At 39.5% G+C, this 18,938-nt stretch overlaps 3 protein-coding genes across 3 annotated transcripts; 2 read left to right on the top strand and 1 right to left on the bottom strand.

The window, feature by feature from the left end:
- Window positions 1-9,609: 9,609 nt before the first annotated feature.
- LOC140369080 (tripartite motif-containing protein 16-like protein) lies at window positions 9,610-11,269 on the bottom strand. Its single transcript, XM_072456314.1, has 5 exons — window positions 10,973-11,269; window positions 10,687-10,719; window positions 10,558-10,620; window positions 10,333-10,475; window positions 9,610-10,248 (listed from the first exon to the last, which is right to left on the bottom strand). The coding sequence occupies exons 1-5, from the start codon at window positions 11,022-11,024 to the stop codon at window positions 9,817-9,819; spliced, it is 723 nt and encodes a 240-aa protein (XP_072312415.1). The 5' UTR covers window positions 11,025-11,269; the 3' UTR covers window positions 9,610-9,816.
- Window positions 11,270-12,955: 1,686 nt separating this feature from the next.
- On the top strand, window positions 12,956-15,910 carry LOC140369078 (stonustoxin subunit beta-like). Its single transcript, XM_072456312.1, has 5 exons — window positions 12,956-13,101; window positions 14,322-14,354; window positions 14,475-14,537; window positions 14,636-14,778; window positions 15,129-15,910. The coding sequence occupies exons 1-5, from the start codon at window positions 13,053-13,055 to the stop codon at window positions 15,555-15,557; spliced, it is 717 nt and encodes a 238-aa protein (XP_072312413.1). The 5' UTR covers window positions 12,956-13,052; the 3' UTR covers window positions 15,558-15,910.
- A 580-nt stretch (window positions 15,911-16,490) lies between these two features.
- LOC140369079 (tripartite motif-containing protein 16-like protein) lies at window positions 16,491-17,646 on the top strand. Its single transcript, XM_072456313.1, has 5 exons — window positions 16,491-16,563; window positions 16,723-16,746; window positions 16,823-16,885; window positions 16,951-17,090; window positions 17,164-17,646. The coding sequence occupies exons 1-5, from the start codon at window positions 16,515-16,517 to the stop codon at window positions 17,572-17,574; spliced, it is 687 nt and encodes a 228-aa protein (XP_072312414.1). The 5' UTR covers window positions 16,491-16,514; the 3' UTR covers window positions 17,575-17,646.
- The last annotated feature ends 1,292 nt before the right edge of the window (window positions 17,647-18,938 follow it).

Here is an 18,938-nt window from a genome sequence, read left to right as displayed (position 1 = left end):
GCCCTAATGATGTTGATTTAATGTAACTAAAGACAAAATGGTCTAATATTTCATCTGTACGTTTATTTATTATTAAACATATTGCAACTGACTATGTTTGGTGCAAAAAAGCAGTGTTATTTCTGTCAAATACTTTACATCAATATCAATATTTTGGTTATAAAAGCGAATGACAGAAAGTATGACTAAAAGTACAGATATTTCATCAACTAAAACTAAAGTAGTAGAAGCAGGTGTGCATGTCATATCAATAAAATGTATTGTAATGTGTATTTGGCTGTATTTGTCTACACACAGGTTATAATATTGCATGAGTTAACTACTGTGGGACAAATTGCAGTTTGGATTGTGGAGAGTAAAGCACAATTGAACAAATTGAGAAAAACCTTTGAACCACAATAGGGAAATTGCAGTTGAATAAAACTAAAATGAAAAATGCCAACAAAGTAGATGTATGATGTAGATCAATGTATGATGACGGATTAGTTGATTTAATTGCTGACTTTGTAACATATCTGTTTTTTCTCAGTGATTAGGGACCACATCACCCCAAAACACCACGTTTGTTCCCTTTTCTTTCACTCAACAACTTAAGTTAAGGTTAGGCAAGTCATAGCTGTGGTTAAGGTTAGTATCAGTCTCCTGATATGAACGCAAGTAATGTCCTCAAAAAGCATGGCGTGCGTGCGTGGTGTTTGCCTTGGTGCTGTTCCCAAATTGCCATTGGGGGCTTCTAATGTCCTATTTAAAGCACAAAGCCAAACTTAAGGTCAGATGTCTTGAGTGAACCAGGGTGTGTCTGCTTCCCACACTGAAGACTTCTTTAAACAGGCAGGTCCCATGTCTCCAGGTCCATGTGGCAACAACCACAGTCACCCCGGAGACAGGTCATCGCTGAAAGGAAAGAGATGTTCTACACAGGAGACACACACAGGCCTCATACTACTTAGAATCAATCAATCAAAATGTGATTGTAGAGCACAGTTCATACAGAAGTTCTTTACAATTATAAGAAAACAGTAAAATCACAATACAATATACAAGACAAATCCATCCATCCATTTTCTACCGCTTGTTCCCTTTCGGGGTCGCGGGTGACTGGAGCCTATCCCAGTGACTTCGGGCCTTAGGCGGGGTACATCCTGGACAGTGGCCAACTTGTCGCAGGGCTAGTTTAAATAGTAATTGCAGTTCAAATCCTTCAATCAAACGCACAGTTTTAAGTTATAAGATCTTTATATGTTTTCAACTTGTCAATCACAGAACCAAGAGCTCGGCTGGCTGAAGTAACCCTAACACTAACCCTGAATATTACTTTGTGGTGTTAACTTTGTTCATAAATGTACTATTCAGGCTTTAATTTCATTTTTTAAGTCTCAATCTACAGCACCAGTGTTTCCATCAGCAAAGACACTGTCCATGAGTTTACCAATGTCCAGCTGTTTAATTTCAAGAGCCAAATCATTCATGAAGCGTGAAAACCGGCTTGAGGACAGAACATCCCCTTGTTTTACACCCGTGGGTAAAGGTTTGTACACATCCCATACAGTCGGCCTGAAGACGCTTTAAACACACCAAATCTCTAATACTACTTTGAATATAATCCCAGTAGTTGTTATTGTTACCAACATGAATGACAAGCATAGACACAGTAGATTAGAAGAGTAAAGTAAAGTCATCCTACTCCCACTCCCGACACATACATCCAGTCTATTTATACATAAGTGCATCTGATCTTAGGGTGGGCGGTGCTGACAAAACATATATCGAGATTGTTTTGCCTTATCTCAAAATTATATTCAGACTATATTTTGATTTTATTATTTTAGCTGTTAGTTTGTACCAGTGCATATGGTAAAAGATGCTGAGGTGACAGAATTGATGCACGATTTGACCTTGGTGGAACCTTACAGCTTACATCAGGGAAATTCAAATGTTTGTCTGCGATTGCGTTCCTCTTATGCAGGACAAATGGTTTAGAGTCATTTGAAGAAGGTTGGCCCACCATTATGACTCGTGCTGCCACATCTGAGCAGATTGTTGCAAGAGAAAAGGTTTTAAAGATTTTTCAACAACAAAATAAATTTTCTTTCAAAATAAATCCATGAGGGAATTTAGTAACATATCAAATGATTGACAAACGTTGTCAGATGTAATATGAGAACGTTCCCATACGGTCGCATTGCAATGAGCAAAAAGAAGGTACAAATGTGACATTTCTGTGGGAATACTGAGAACTAGCTCTGGATTTAGTGAGAGAAACAGCTGCAGGAGGAAAAATCTTTGGCAACATGAAAATAACTCTTGTTCAATCAGCATTGCCTGTAGCTAATGTGATTAGTCAGTGATTAGTCCAGAATCTGTGCAGATACGCTCTAATGGAGTGTCTGCTCCTACAGATTTCAATTGAATTTAAATGAAAACTATGTCGGTATGGAAATTAATCCAGCTGATGTTGTATGTTGAAAAGAAATGCTGAAATTACCATTTTAGTGGCATTTGGCAGCTGAGACATTGCATAAACTTGTATTGCAGGAGGAATACATTATGGGCCAAGGAGTGCTTCAGTTGCTCACACACAGTATCTGTTATATTATGAAGGCGCTCTCATTGGCTTTATTGCTGATAACTTTGTCCTCCTCTAAAACAACTCCACAATCTGAAATGAAGGGCAAAAGAAAACAAATACCAGTGGGCAGCAAATCTGGGTGTGATGATAAACTGATGCTTTTATTTTGACAGTGGAAAGAAACCTTTTAACATCTGCTAACATTAGGACCAAACAGTACAGCGTGTTTGAAGCTTGTTGAGTGCATGAGCGGCTTCACACTCTAAATAGGTGAGGGCCCTGAACTGAAAGATTACTTTTTTTTTAGACTGAAAAGCGACGAGAGCTTTGGGACTCAGTCATTACCTCTGCGATTAGAGGTCTTAATTTAAATAGGAAACCCAGCTCCAGTGTTTGCTTACACTGCAACAGCTTGTTACTTTACACCAGTTACTGAGCTGTGTGCGGGGTATTCTCATGCACATAAAACAAGACTTGTGCATCTACAATCTACATGACTTCAGTTCAGAGTGGTCATCAAACTCAAATTCAGCCTGGAAGACCTAACTCCATCCATCTACATCCTCCATGGCCTCCATGGAAGGACCCCTCTCCCCAGCGCCATCATCGCACTCAAGCGGGCGTGGCCTGTCCGTCTGTGAGAGTCAGATCCCTCACTTCACCATGGACTCTCCCAGGTTTCTGCGCTTATCCCAAAGAGGTTATGCAGTTTTTCCTGGCCAAAGAAGTAGGGTGAAAGGTCAGGGGGCGTCTGTACCATGGCCCTCGCACCTGCTCCTCATCCCCAATCAACGCTCTCAAGTGACTCCTCCCCGCTCCAATCAGCACCAGGCGGTCGCATTTAAGCCCTCAGGCAGATGGCTCGGCCGCTCAAACCGTACTGCGACCCACCACCTCCCCTGCTCCTCCTCTACATTCCCCTCATCCTCTACCTTCTCTCCACATCTACCACCACCAGTCTCCAGGCTCCGGGGGGAGACATCTAATACAAATAGATAATGGAGTGCCCATGATTGCAAGGTCTTCCGCCGGGGTCTGAGCGCCAAATAACTCTCGAATAAAGCTTGCTCAACAGTCCATTCTCGTGGTCTCTTTGTCTCTCCAGGGTGAATTGGCGGTATGGTATGCAAGCTTCTTCTCGTGGTGCATTTAAAAAAAAGGTACACAGATTCATCGGCAGTTCTTGGGTCTGCGTAATATAAAGTCATTCTTTCTGCTCTCCCTTGAGTTAACTAGCTTTTGTTTGGATATGAAACTACTGTAGCAATGGTGCTGTCCTATTCTAAACTGGTTGAGCCTTAACCTGTAACAGCCCAATATTGTCTTGTATTATGTGACTGACCATGGTTAAACAAGGAACACATCCCCCCAGAGACATTCTGAGTTATTCACAGATTCTGAAAAAGTAGATTCAAAGCTATCCAATGATAATGCAATGATAATATTTGAATAAGTTGTGGTCATTTGAATGTATACACCTCTGAAAAACTTTGACTGAGAAAACGGGGCTCAAATATTCCTCACCTGGCTCACAAGGTAGGACAATGAGTTAAGCCCTCCCCTCCTCACACTGTCACTGACTGTTTTTGGTGCATTCAGAACAACTTAGATATAAGAAATGTTTCTTACACTAATCACTAACGGTAACAATCTACACAGGAGTTCTCACTTACACGGAGTTAAGTTAAATTTTGTTTTCATGTTAACAAATCACAGCTCTACCATCCAGAAGTCAGAGTTGATTTTAAAATAAAATGTTGTTCTAAATTCTTGGATTCTTAGAATATATGACCTACTACCACCTCTCTACATTATCTACAGCCAGTGACTCTAAATGTGTCACTAGCTTATAGTATATATATTTCACTATAAGCTAGTGACACATTTGAGAATCACTTCACTTCTGCTATCGGATAAAAAAAAAGGCTTACTATGTACACTCAGCCTCAAATGTACCTTGAATGAACCTGGGTATTTTTGCCAAACGAAAATGTGGAAAGCAGCAATTTGGAGGAAAAGTGCTGATGCTCTTGACATGAGGTCCGCGGTGTGGTCTGTTCATATGAAGTGCAATAGCGCCTTCGTGTGGTAAGATCAAAGCACGTCTTTAAATCATCATTGTATAATTTGTAACGGGACAACACATGTTAATGAACATTATGCATGTAAATATGTAAAGATTATAGCTTATATTATAGTCCCTTGGCAGATTGACACCTTCAAGTTCAACCACATCATCATCAATAGAGTCATGTATGTATCAAACCAGGCAGTCCTCAGAATCATATCATATCTTATATAATATATAACGGTCTGTACGTAGCTTCAAGCCTAGATAAAGGTGCAGAGTCGCAGTTAAACCTTTGTTGAATGTTTAATGTGATTGCTTCACTCCATTGACCTACAGTATGAAACACAGCGGGACAATAAAGGAATATCTTATCTTAAGTATGTCAATGAAAAGGGGAAAAAAGGAACATTCTGCAATAAATTTAAAGAAAAAAAAAAAACGTTTTGACGCCAAGTGATTTCTGGCAGTAAAACTGTGGAACAAGCTGAAAGAACAACTCAAGGAATGTCCAAATATAAAACAATTATCTAAAAATGTAAATATTTGAAAAGTATAAGAAGAGTATGGCCTTTTGCCATTAATTAATTAGTAAATCTTTAAAAATGAATATAAATTATAATGTTATCTGTGTTTATAGGAGATAATAAAGTAAGCAGTATATTTTAGTTTTAAAGGCATTAATGAGGGGTGGGAGATAAAAGTTATACTTCATCCCTTTCCCTTTTGGAATTGATTTACATTTTTTACATTCATTTCATTAATGCTGATAATGGTGATCATTGTGAATGTACATGATTTTCCTTTTTCTTTTTGCTATATGCTCGAAATAAATAAACAATACTGGAAAAAAAACAAAAAAAACTATTTACTACATTGTTTAACTGATAGAAAGAATAAAATACTAATTATATTTACATTAATTGCGTCTTATTTAAGGTGCAGTATGCCCGTTGACCTTCTGTCCTGAAGTGAGTCCGATTAGTGGTCACTCTGTGGTACTGCAGCTGCAGGGACCAGAAAGGATTCTCCCTAGTCAGAGGAATCACCCAGTCCCTCTTGCTTGTCTTGTCAGATTGTCATCTGTGTAGTTTATAAGATTTAAATATTTAGTGTGATTAAGAAAACAAAAGCATTTTCCCTTTATCCTACAAATATTTTTTTTTTCTCAAGTAATGTCCCTTGTGGATCCATACAGTTTGTGAATGAAGAATGAATGAAACATGTTTCTCAACAAAGTGTTGTACATGTACGTGTGCTACTAAAAGGTTCCTGGTCTGACTGGACTGCCCCAGATTAAGAGCTAATATAAAACAGTACTACCTTGCTCACGTTCACACAGCAAAAATGGCTGAAATTGGGTCTAACTGGCTTTATATTTAATAGGTAGAATTCACATACTACAACTCCTACAATTTACAATGGACTTGGAGGGTTAAAAACCCTGAAGTAGAATTAGCTGTGTGCAGATTTGTTAACCTTGTTTGTGCTCTTCTTTGTCAGCAAAAAATAAACATGTCATCATTTTTTCCCAATAGCCTCAGAAAAAGGGACTATTATTCAACCCTCTTGGCAGATAAAATAATTTATAAGAATACCATAATATGTTTATGAACCCAATCCGTTGCAAATAATGAGAAATTTCAACATTTATGAATTTCTATTTTAGAATTTCTTCTTCTTCTTCTTTGGTGGTTTTATGGCGGTTGGTATCCAAGTGTTACATCACCACCACCTACTGTAGTTGTACTTCTTAGACTTTAGACTTTATTCTTCAGACAACATTGATTAGACTTCATTGTTTGGACTTCACTCTTTAGACTTCTTCTTCTTCTTCTTCTTCTTCTTCTTCTTCTTCTTCTTCTTCTTCTTCTTCTTCTTCTTCTTCTTCTTCTTCTTCTTCTTCTTCTTCTTCTTCTTCTTCTTCTTCTTCTTCCCTGGCGCTCCATGGTGGTCTTAGACGGAGGACATCTCCTTTAGAAAATGATTTTAGCAACAAAACACAATCCCACAATTTATTCTCTAATTAAATGTGGAACTGCTGTGTCCAGGTTCTTTCACTTGTGGACACATTTAGATACATAAATATATTTCTCGATACAAAGGTGTAACTGTACTTGTGTTACCAAAGGTGTCCTGTTTTGAGTGGAAATGACCTGCCCTTGGAGCTAAAAAAGTCCCCAAAGTGTGGCCCGCAGTATTAGTTCCTAACCAGTCCCCATTTAAATTACAAAAAGTACTAGAAAAAAAAGTTCCTATTGTGCAACAAAAAACACTAAATTGTGACCCTAGTCCTTGGTTCCAACTGTATGTCTGGCCCCAGTTTTTACACAGGAACAGAGCACCTAACCACAGTGTTCACAGAGGTTGTATTTAGTAAGGATTCTTCTCTATTTTTACAACATAAATAAATAAAAAAAAATGATCTATCTATCTCTTCGACAGCTCCCACTACGTATCCATAAATAACTGTAAATCTCACACCATCCCAGTCACCCATGGAGTCCCTCAAGGCTCGGTATTCGGCCCCATTCTCTTCATTCTATACATGCTCACCTTCTGACTCATCATTCACCACCACGAGCTCAGATTTCACACGGACCACACACAAAACCCCTCACCCGGCCAATCTCCTCCATCACCAAATGCCTTTCTTTCTTTTTAAACACAGGAGTGGGCTAAATTAAGACAATTTCCCGGGGGAAATTGAGCCAACAGATTAAAGACATTAAGACCTAGATTAATTCATTTATTTAGATTTCTGTGTATTTTCCAAACACACAATAAAAGTACCGTATACCTTCACTTCTTTGTTTGAAGTGTTTAAATGACATAAAGTATTTGTACAGCAAAATAACCTGCCATCATCTTTTTGTGGTCTAAATCCAATTGCTTTTTGTACTACTCTTTTATTGTGAACTGTTCCTTTGAGCAGGCTAAATAACTGACATTAAAAACTATAACAGTTTTGGGGCATGGGTAAGAGATGTAGTCTTTGAATGAATCATTTCACATTATAATAAAATGCTGTAACTTTCATGATTTAATGGGTGGCTCCTCCTACTTAAGAATAGGGTTGTAGTCCTTTAATTGTTTAATCAATTAAGCGGTTGATAAACTTAGATGACCAAATGTCCTGATCACTTCCAGCATCCACTACAGCACAAGCCATGTCTCTTCGTAAATAAAACCCAGATCAATGCAGAAGTACATTTGTGGCTTACTTAATGAGTGCCTTGACTCACTACTAGCCCAGTATAGTTGCTCTTGACGATCTGGAGCTTTGTCAATCACATAAAATGCTCGTTCTTTCTTGTGCCCTTGATATTATGTCCATCCCAGAGCGCAAACATACTCCACAAGACACAATATACGTTTTTGAATTCTCAGATTTCAGAGAGTAATTTGGTGACACATTGGGTGTGTTTGTTAAGTTGGTAGTTTCAGGGGGAATATTTGAAAGCAATTCAGTCAAAATGTGTGGTAGTTAACACAATATTAGAGCAACAATTGTCTTTAAAATTATACGAAATATTACAATTTAAAAATCCTCTGATAGGCGGCACATGATCTAAACCATTATATTATGTGTTTTAAGTGCATTTTTCAACATGAAGGGCTGATAACTGTGATACTGCTGAAACTCAGAGAAGTCAATCATAACAAAATATAAAGGATTGTTTCAAAAATCACTGATAGCTGATTCGGCTACCACTGAACACTGTGGATTAAAAAAAAACAACGAAATATTCTGAAATACTGAATATGAATCATTGTTTGTTGGACATATATATCATGTAGTAAACAACTATACAACACAAGCTTAGTAATCATTCTACAAACAGGGGGATTGCAGGAATCAAAGAACAAGAGTTCACAACAAATACGATAAGGCGATGAACACATATTACTACTAAACAAGGTAATGTACGTAGTTTTTTGTTTTTTTGTTTTTTATGGTCGGAACGTGGAGCATGGATCTGTTCTCAAGTGGAGGAGGATCGTCTGAGATGGTTGGTCCACTTTATTTTACTTCTAATATTTTAAATTATTCCCTTATCACAGACGTGCTGCAAACGAATATCTATTTAACTTGAGTTTGTGTATTCATGGTGCACATTCACATTCACGGATCTATTGAGACAGTGTGTACTTTGTTGAAAAAGTAGTTCATAAAGAGCCACAGGAGGGAGACAAAGACAAACAGTTCATATTTACAGCTCGTGGACAAACTCCTCTTCCAGGGTCCTACAGAATAAAGTTACCACGCCAACTCTACGCTTTCTATTTTGTATAGCACTACATTAAACGACACACGTATTGCATTATATAATTTTCACTATATAGATTATTTAAATAAAAAAGGTTTCAGACACTGCAACCATTGTTTAGTGTCCTCATTGTTTAGTGTCCCCTTTGTGCTTTTTTCCCTCCTACATGTTTATTGCTTCTTAATCCTTTAAATGTAGTTTTTGTCTTGATTCTGGTGCAGTTCTCCATGTTCTAAATGTCACCCTTGTGTCATCAGCCCCTCTCTGCCGTCTGTCTTGCCTCATTTGTACACTCACATGTGATCTTGTTTATTACTTCCCGGGACACGCTCTCATGTCATTATAATCCTCTGGCTCGGTTTGCAGGCACTAACAGGCTGAGGTGAAGAATGAAAGATCCACAACAGCTGAACCTATAAGGTAGGTGCTTCTCATGGCACCCTCATGGCACCCTCAGATTGATGGTCCTCCTCTGCTGTAAACCTGACTTGCAGCTGCTCAGTTTCACAGCACCATTCATTTGTTTTATATAGTTTGAAGGTCTTTTACTATGTGTTTAACCAGATTATGTTAATGATTTCTAATTCCAATCAGCCTGTATATTCAAACAGTAAATTTACTTTTTGTTTAATATACATATATTTGTGAATATACATATATCGTGGGCTACAAGTTGCGTAAATATCCAAACTTCACCCTTTTACAAAGATTTATATCCCCACCGATGACATTATTTCTACAAATGTTTGAATGCGACACAAGTGAAAAGAAAAAAAAATAGGATTTAGTCAAAAAACATAACAGGATCAACACACATATACTTTTTTCATCATTCAATACAGTTATATGTTTGTGTACACATTAGATAGGTTTTGGAAATGTTACAGCTTTAAATTCAGACTTTCTATCTACTCATCTTTCTTTAGCATGACACAAGATGACTTCTGACCCACCCAGAAGCCTGGGAACATTTTCCCCCTAAAGGAGCCCTTAATCTGATAGAGGAGCAGCACCTCCTTCGTCACACCGCTGTCCTCTGCATGGACCACGTCTTGGACTGCGTAGAAGCTCAGAATTCCTGCCGGATGGTCCAGATAAACACCAAGAACAGAGGATTGAGGCCTGTCCCATATTTCTTTGTTAGTTCCATTAAACCACACTTGATAGTGCGATCCGCCCCAGCCCAAACACCAAGAGTCTTCATTTTCCCCCAGCCCACAGGGTCCTCCACCTCCCCCCCGCCTCGCTGCTCCTTCGTATGTGACACCCACCACCGCCCAGCCGGAGCACTTCACCTCCCAATACGCTCGGGAGCCTTCGATTCCTTCTTTGCACAAAATCTAAAGAATAAAGACGGTAAGATGACTTTAAGATATGAAATAAATAAATAAAGTCATAAGTTATTGCTTTTGTTCAAAACCTGCCTGTGGAACATGCTCATATCGGTCTGGCGTCTCCAGAACAGGGCAGGTAACATCATCAGTCATACGTGACACTGTAGCGCCGTTGTCTGTGACCCACAGTAACTTATTTGCTGTTTTAGCATTCAGAGAAATATTTATCCAGTCTTTAGGGAACAATCAAATGTAGAAACACAGATTATTCATAGTCGTAAAAAAGAAAGACAGTCATGCAAAACAACACTTTACGTTTCAGTAGTTCCGCTCTGCATGTCGGCTCTGGCATGTTGGGATCATATTCCGGGATATTTTCTGAAAAAACAAAGAGTTTTTAAATGATGAGTGAAGTTCCCTAAAAAGTACATTTTCAAATCTTACCGGCTTGAGAAGCAGCATCTTGAGGTATTGATCCTAAAAACAAATCACATTACACCTTGAATTTGGTATCCCATGTTGTAAGCAAATACATATAAATACATGTGCAGCCGGCCGCACGGTCGTGAGTTTGAATCCCGACTCAGTTTACTGCATGTCCTCCTTTCTCTCTCATCCCCATTTCCCACTAAGCTGTCCTGTCTAATACAGTTTAAAGGCCAAAAATCCTTAAAATGAATAGATAATGAAAAAGTAACTAGTTTCCCTAAAGCAAAGCCTTCAGTCTTACCAGATCGTCCTGTAGCAGGCATGGCTCTCTTATTGGAAGGGCAGGTTGGCATATTTATTGCGTGTCGCTCTGTTGGGCTTTTCAAATTGTTCACGTCTGTCAGCAAATGCTACAGCAATGATGCCAATGGTTTCTTTATATACACCAATGAAAGAGGGCATCAAAGGTTTGTGGGGCCCCTGGGGGCTGCCTATGAACGGTTTAAGCAAGGTATGTTAAGATAAGGAGCTCACTAATGGGCGTGCTTCGATGCTCGCCAAAGCAGGATACGCACTGAGCCAAATTGTGCCTGACCTCTTGACCCATATCATAGCACGTTGAGCTCATTATTATCCTGTCATCTCTTTGTAGTCAAATCACATCTTGGAAATTGATCTGTTTACAGGCATCAGTAATGTTACATAAGAGAGGATTCTCAGAGCTTAGCTGCCCCCAGGTGTTAAAATACAGTTTGGTTGAATTCCTAATTCTATGAAGTGTATTTAGACTTGTGCATGCAATAGTATAGGAGTAGCACGTGGCCAGAGGGCGATTCTTTCTATTCACAAAGCAGTTTGATGAAATAGTTTGCTTGAATAAACATTTGATGAAGGTGCTATGCACAACTTTTATATCACATTTGTAAGTAGGATTATGTTGTTTACACTCAACTATCTCATCTAAGCAAACAGAATCTTGTTACGTTACAGTTCACATATCTGTACAGCCTGTCTCACATAAACTCAGTATAAAACAGTGGATTTATTACGGGTGCCTAGTTTAACTCTCCAGTTGAGGCAGAAGTGCAGGCTTGTCATTCTACAGAGATCGCTCATGTTACTGCTCTGATAAAACTTACATCTTATAAAACCTACTGTTGCTTTAAGATGACTTTATGACTTCCAAAACATCAATAGGGTTTTCAGAGGATTTAGTCCGGGCCATTTCTTTACCCCTCTTTTAATTTTAATAAATCCATTGGAGAGTTCTGGTCCCATTCCAACAGCATACTTTCTGGAATGTCAATGTCTTGTTTAGTATGTCAGTTCCTCGGCAGTCCGTGCCGTAGTTAGTCAACTGTGCAGCTGGCAGGAACACTAGAAGGACAACACAGCCTTGACTGGGCCTTTGGCACTGTGCCCTCACCATAAACACCTCGAAGAACCACCTGCAGTGCAGAACACATCACAAGAGAGGGTTTACGAGCAGACACATAGCGTTGTCCCTCCCACCAAGCCGTGTGTGTGGAGGTTCATGATGGTAACTGGTGGATGTGCTAATGCAGGGCAAGAGCGTAACTAAGCCTAACTAAGACAAAGTGAATAAGTTCAGACTCCCAGCTGTGTTATTATTTAGGATGATTTTGGCCTCTTTAAATCGTTTTTAACTACAGTGTAAATGTCCTGTTTATGAGCTATTTTATCAGCATTGCATATAGATGACTTCTTTAAAAAGTCCTGTAAAGACTGTCATGTCATGTCATGAGTAACATTACCGTTTACTGCCGCACATTCTCTTACTGTCATCATTTCATTGGCTACTGTGAAAGCAGGTGCACGTTTTTAACCGCAAACTAAGCTCACTAAGAAAAGAAAGGTTTTTATGATTCTAACAACTGAACACAAATTCACAAATCCTGTTTTTTGCATTATACGTTTTTGTAAAAAGTGGGAAGTACTCACATGTGGTGTTTGCACCTTCTGTTCAGGTCTCTGCAGCCTCATAGTGTGTCTGTGCACCTGCATGTGTATGTACATGAGGGGGGAGGATCTGACAAATATCAATCCTGTATATGCATGCAATGTGAACATGACAGTGGACGTCATCTACAGTAGTAGGCGGGGTTTGTACACTTCTAGGAGGTGTCTTCACATACAACACCAAACCTTTTTAAGGAAAAACCTATATCCTGTGCTCCAATTACAGGCGACTGTCCCCCCCATGGCAGCAGCCCCTACACCTCCATCTTGTATGTAAGGTATATAAGACTGCATTAGACTTGCCCCCAGTAGAGACTATTCATCACACTGGGAGACTCAAGTAGCATCAACCTGAGAAAGGGTTAAACAAACGTTATCTTGAGTTGTTAAGTCCAACCACGATGCCCACGACCAACAGAATTATTTCGGACTCCACCAAGTCCGCCAAAGGTAATGTTATTTATCTAACAAAAAAAGGCAAGTTGTGTTGTCAATTTAATGAGAAGGGAAATTGTATGTCCGTGTTCTGCTGTGAGGCCTGTATGCATCTACTAGCTGTTTGTGTTAAAAGGAAATATCCTTAACATCTTACTAAGATTTGTACTTTTTGATGGATTTGTGTGTTTTTGTGTGATACTTTTTTCCTCTTCATCTTTTGTGTGATACATGTGTGTGATACAGCACTTCAAACTGTGTATAATTGTGTTAAATATTGACTTTTAACTTCTGTCTGGTTTATATTGAACAGAATGAATGATGTATAATGTCTTATGGCTGATGACATGCCTCCTCCACACAGCCTTCTGCTGCTAAAAAGCTTTGCCGTATCAAGTTGTAATGAGTGCACACAAAGTGGTTATTTTCATCACCTTGTTCTAAAGGTGGCGGAACATTTTCCGTCAGAGATAAAATATCAGCTCATCTGGACAGAGCAAATAACAAACAATGTGCATTTGTAGTGAAAATTGGGCCAATGATGACAAGTAGATTTAGGAGACATGTGGTGCAAGAATGATCCTGCACTACACTAAACCAAACAATGTGTCCTAGGCCTTTGCCAGGGTCATTTTTGACAGGTTCGGCCCTCATGATGGAAGATGGTCTAAAGGTGTTGACAACATATGAAGCTTATTTTGGGGGATGAAAACACATTACTTAACGTCCGCAGACATTGACATCTTAATGCCTTGGGATCAGCCATGCGATACTTTAGTATTAGTTACTGAAAATACAAGGCAAAGATGACTGTGTGGACCATAAAAAAGTGTTGTAGCCGACATTTATGTTCATTTGAGAACAGATGACCACCTCTGAATAAAACTTAGCTTTGACTTATCACATCTGTTCGAGATGATTGCATCCTCCATTCCTCCTCACCTATTGAAGTGAGTGTCCGTGCTCCGATGTCCTGTCACCCTAATAGTGTGTGACTGAAGCCAATGCAACAGCATGTGAGGTGTCTTGGTAATTCCAACCTCTTGGCATGAATTGACCACTGGCTCCAGAAAGTATGTGGTGATGATCTGACAGAGGCAGATGGTTTTCCAAATATACCTCGTTTCCTGAAGTCCACTTCATCACCTAGCACACTCCTGCCTATGGTACATCTGTCTGCGTCGTTTACTGTGCTTGTGTTTTGGGATCTCGTATCATTTTTTTTCTCTTCGTAGGCAAAAAGTCCAAATCTGGAAACACCGCAGCAGGTAAGATTACATTAACACTTATTACCAGGCCTTAATGCTAGTAGCTATTCCATGAATGCAAATTGAAGTCTTCGTCACACCATTTGATTCCTCTGACCTTCACTTTGTGTCACCCCTTAGAGAAAACCCCCCCTTATGAGCCGAACATCCCGGAGCCTAAATGCAGAGCAGACCTTGTCAAATGTAAAAATAACTTGCAAATATTTACACATTTGATAAATATTTTTAGTACATATTGTGGCAAAAATCATTTGTAAACTGTTTCTCTTTAACTATTTTAGACTGGCATAATCTTTCCCTCGATGACAAGACGGCAAACAAGACTCTGTGGATCACAGAGGGAGGGGCTAAAGTGTCTCGTAAAACTGATGATGTCACTTGTCCTGTCTTAGATCGACCAGAGAGATATGAATATGCTCCACAGGTATTATATATTATATATTCAATTTGTTGTAATGTCGTCACAAGTTTAGCAGCTATAGATTAGTGCTGTGCATTATTCTAGTGATGTGTATCTCTTTTATCCTCAGTGATAAAATGGGGGATCCGGGTGCATAAAGCCATGCCATAGTTGGTTGGTTTTGATCTGACTATAAAGCTGTAAAGCCATCCAGGCGACTGTCATGGTGTTTGTTTTAAGTCATTCCAATGACAAAAATCTTGGCATTGCAACATAGACAAAGTCAGGCTGCTCCAAATTCTTCTTGGTGACTGAGGCAATAAATCAAGTGTTGTGTTGGATAGCCTCTAAATAACCCTGTCATCTTCATACAGGTTCTGTGCAAGGAGGAAATCCTGGGCTTCCGCGGGTACTGGGAGGTGGAGTATTGTGGATGGATTGTGGTTGGAGTGGCCTATGTGCGGGCCGGACGAAGGAACTCAGATGGGCCGTGTGGATTTGGAGAGAACGAGGAATCCTGGGGTCTGGGCTGGAGCGGCTCCAGTTATCACTCTTGGCACAACAGCAAAAGCAAAGAGATCTCAGATATCCCAAAGTCCTCCATAATCGGGGTGTACCTTGACCAGCCTGCCGGAATCCTCAACTTTTACGCAGTGGAAAACGAGACAGAGGGAGAAGAGAGCACAGGAGCGAAGGAGGTGAAACTTCTGGAGCAGATCAAAAGCACCTTCACTGAGCAGATGCTGCCGGGCTTCTGGGTGGGAACTCAGTCTCACGTCTTAATTCTGAAGAATGAGGAATAATGGACTCTTTATCTGCTATAATGCAAACAAGAATGTTATCATGAAACACATTTGTGCTTTTATGCTAATATTCTATTTCAGTTTTTAAGATTATCATCATCGTGGCACGTTATAAAAAGTTTCCTTACATACCACCACATATACACGAGGAAACAGTGCAAGAAGGAATTCAAACGGGTTCCTGTTTCAGTTTTGTGGGTTTTACTCAAAACCCCCGGACCATTCTATACCAATGTTTGTTTTTATGTCACTGAATGTGTATTCCTCATTTTGTTTGATGATAATGATAAATATACAAGTTTGTTGTTTTAATGTATACATTATTTAAAAGATTAAATACTGATCAAAACTGACTAGTCAGGTTTTATTTCAGTTAAAAACCCGGCCAGTGAAAAACAGCGTGGAAACACTGCTGCAGCCAGTCATTGAGCAAGTTTTATGTTATACCTCTGTACACACGATACCTTTGTACACACGATACCTCTGTACACACGATAACATAATAAAAACTACAACTTGCTGGATTTTGTTTTTCTCTTTTTCCTTTCCTAATCTTCCAGTTGATCACATGTCAAATCCTAGCGTTTAGCTGCCTTATTTATTCAGACTGAAAGACATATTACTTGCAGATCATTTTAGTCACATGTGTAATGGTGAAATGGGTCATGTGAAACATCTGATGCGGTCCAGCACTGACAACATTGACAATAATTCCAGCACTGTTTCCGTGCACTCTCGTACTTTTTTGAACAGACTTCTTAAGTTCCAAGTGTCAAGTGTCTGGCCACTCCTCTCTGCATCCATATGTCAACGTCAAATAGATACCTACCCTCCTTGACCTCCTCCTGAGCACCCATTGCGTCCCATTTTGACTAAGGATATAAAAGTCACGGAGGCCAGGACTTTGCGTTCTATCATTTTTCTGATGCCTGAGTGAGATTAGCGCAGAGTCTCAACATGCCTGCAATGCCCACAGCCACAAAGATCTCGGGAAATGGCAAACCAGGTAAACCACTAACTCTAAATATCTGACAATACATGTGTGTATTACAACATGGACTAATGAAACTGACATTTTTTAAGTACACTCATATTTCATCTTGTTTAGTTTGAAATGAAGACAGTTTTGAGGTGAATTTAACACTGTATTCTTGTACATTTTTAGGAAAAAAATCAATCAACATAAAAGGTTTGAAATTTCTCTTTAATGTTTCTCTGTATTTTTTCCCTCTTTATGCTTTATCATGCTGTTTTTGCTTTGGTAGAAAATGTGCCTGTTTATGACCCTAATGCCCGTGAACCCATCTGCAGAGCTGATCTCACACAGTGTATGTTTAAGTTTTTACTGACAGAGCAAAAATACCTATTGCTAAAACTTAACTTTCAACTTTAGATTGGATATCTCTAACATTCGATGACAAAACGGCCAACAAAATGCTGTGGGTTTCGGATGGTGGCTCTAAAGTATGTCGAAGGACCAAAGAAATGTGTCCGGTCCTCGACAGACCTGAGAGATATGATTGCTCCCCACAGGTAAAACGTGTGCTGAAGAATGCTTGGGTTGTCAGAGAAGAAGATTGACTTTTCCAAATGTTTTTCTTTGAAGGTTCTGTGCAAAGAGGGTATCTGGAACATGAGAGCGTACTGGGAGGTGGAGTACTCCGGCTGGGTCCTTGTTGCAGCGACATATGAAGGCGCAGCGCGGAGAGCAGAGTCTGGGCCTATTGGACTGGGAGAAAATGAAGAATCGTGGGGTTTGTGCTGGTCAGGGTCATGTTACGAGGTCTGGTTTAATAGTGAAAACAAACAAATCAAAAATGTTCCATTTTGCCCCATCCTTGGCGTCTACATTGACCAGCCTGCAGGTGTTATATGCTTTTATATGGTGAGTGGAGAGGGGGATGACAAGGAAGCCACTCTATTGTACAGATTTCAGACCCCCATCGAGAAGAAGATCCTTCCAGGTTTCTGGATGGGAGTCCAGTCGACTTGTACGCTTCTCAAGAAACCACAATAGAAACCTTCTTGTTGTTGTTGCCAGATCTTCTACGTATATGTTCCTTTTTATGTTTTTCATTTTCATATTATGATCCTATATAGTGTATATCAGTAATGTGAGATCATGAATAAACTGTATTTCTTGTATATAGGGGTTTATTGTTTTTTGCCTGTTTAATGTAAGTGTTGATATATTTATGACTGCAGACAGATCCTTTTGTGCTTTTTGTGGTGGCCCTATGCAACTAAGGTCTCACACTGCGACTCCCTAACTCAGGTACAAGGCAAATACATATGTTAATTATTACTATACATTTTTTATTAATTTTATTGATTTCCTTATTCCTCTAAAATGTTCTTAATTGTGTAAATGTTACTCCAAAGATGATTTTTTTTTCTTTTAAAATCTGAAATCATTCCATGCACCCCTGGTAAGTGCTTGCGTGGGGCCGTACCCCAGGTTGGGAAACACTGTTGAAGGCCACAGATGTATGTGATAAGTACTTAAACATTGATCTCATATGGATTTGTCTGCAGGGGAATCACTCCCATGTGGTTCAGGGGTTAAATGTGTTATGTGAGAGCTCACAGGCAAGGATCACTTTCCTCCTTGACAGGTGGGCCTCAGCTTCTTCACACCTAAAGCTAGAGCTTTACAAGAACTAAAAGTGGGCCACATGGGCTAGAGGCCCAGTGTAGCACGAAGCTTCATTTAACGCCAAGAGCTACAGTGATAAACAACACACATGAAACAAGCCTGTACTCATAAACTACATCCAGTTACTGTCCACACAGTCCTGCTGTCTGGAACTAAAGAGACAATTCCACACAACAATGCGGCTCTAGTGACTCTAAGTTTAACCAAATTAGTCTTAAGGATCTAGATGCTGTGTGCCATTGTAAGTTATATAATTTAGCATAAGTTCAAGAAATAAAATATAGAAACAATAGAAAGTAGCCTACATCTGTAAACAAATCAGAATTGAACGAGGTTTATTTAAAAAAAACAAATAGTCTTATCATATTGGTGGCAATTGTTACATAATACACAGGGCCCATTGGCCCAATAAAATAGCATCACAGTCAATGATTGATGTATTGCTTCCCCAATGAGTGCAAGTGAGTAGAGCTAATTTACAGTCCCGTTTTAGAGCCTCAAGAGACTATGACATATCGTGATCTAATGCAGAGCAAAGAAAACATGAGCGAACGGCCCGATCCCAGAATAAGCTCCTCTTATTTTACTTATGCCAGGCATGTAGCAGAGTGTTAACCCAAGAGCAGGGATACGCTTCAAGTGTGTGGCATGACAAACGGACTAAGAGGTCCGAGGGGCCCCAGGGGCAGAGAAGAACAATTTCATACACATTTGACGCGCACTTT

This window comes from Eucyclogobius newberryi, unplaced genomic scaffold (genome assembly GCF_026437365.1).
Source record: "Eucyclogobius newberryi isolate DKJ021-1_F unplaced genomic scaffold, fEucNew1.0.hap1 SCAF_20, whole genome shotgun sequence".
NCBI classification, from domain to species: Eukaryota; Metazoa; Chordata; class Actinopteri; order Gobiiformes; family Gobiidae; genus Eucyclogobius; species Eucyclogobius newberryi.
Note: the sequence above shows the minus strand (reverse complement) of the source record. Positions and strands in the feature narration are given on the sequence as shown.

Coding starts and splice junctions, on each gene's coding strand:
- LOC140369080 (XM_072456314.1), bottom strand. CDS start 11,024: ATGCCAACCTGCCCTTCCAATAAGAGAGCCATGCCTGCTACAGGACGA. Junction 10,621..10,686: donor AGATGCTGCTTCTCAAGCCG/GTAAGATTTGAA, acceptor TTGTTTTTTCAG/AAAATATCCCGGAATATGAT. Junction 10,476..10,557: donor CAGAGCGGAACTACTGAAAC/GTAAAGTGTTGT, acceptor TGTTCCCTAAAG/ACTGGATAAATATTTCTCTG.
- LOC140369078 (XM_072456312.1), top strand. CDS start 13,053: ATGCCCACGACCAACAGAATTATTTCGGACTCCACCAAGTCCGCCAAA. Junction 13,102..14,321: donor CTCCACCAAGTCCGCCAAAG/GTAATGTTATTT, acceptor TTCTCTTCGTAG/GCAAAAAGTCCAAATCTGGA. Junction 14,538..14,635: donor CAGAGCAGACCTTGTCAAAT/GTAAAAATAACT, acceptor TAACTATTTTAG/ACTGGCATAATCTTTCCCTC.
- LOC140369079 (XM_072456313.1), top strand. CDS start 16,515: ATGCCTGCAATGCCCACAGCCACAAAGATCTCGGGAAATGGCAAACCA. Junction 16,886..16,950: donor CAGAGCTGATCTCACACAGT/GTATGTTTAAGT, acceptor TTTCAACTTTAG/ATTGGATATCTCTAACATTC. Junction 17,091..17,163: donor GATATGATTGCTCCCCACAG/GTAAAACGTGTG, acceptor TTTTCTTTGAAG/GTTCTGTGCAAAGAGGGTAT.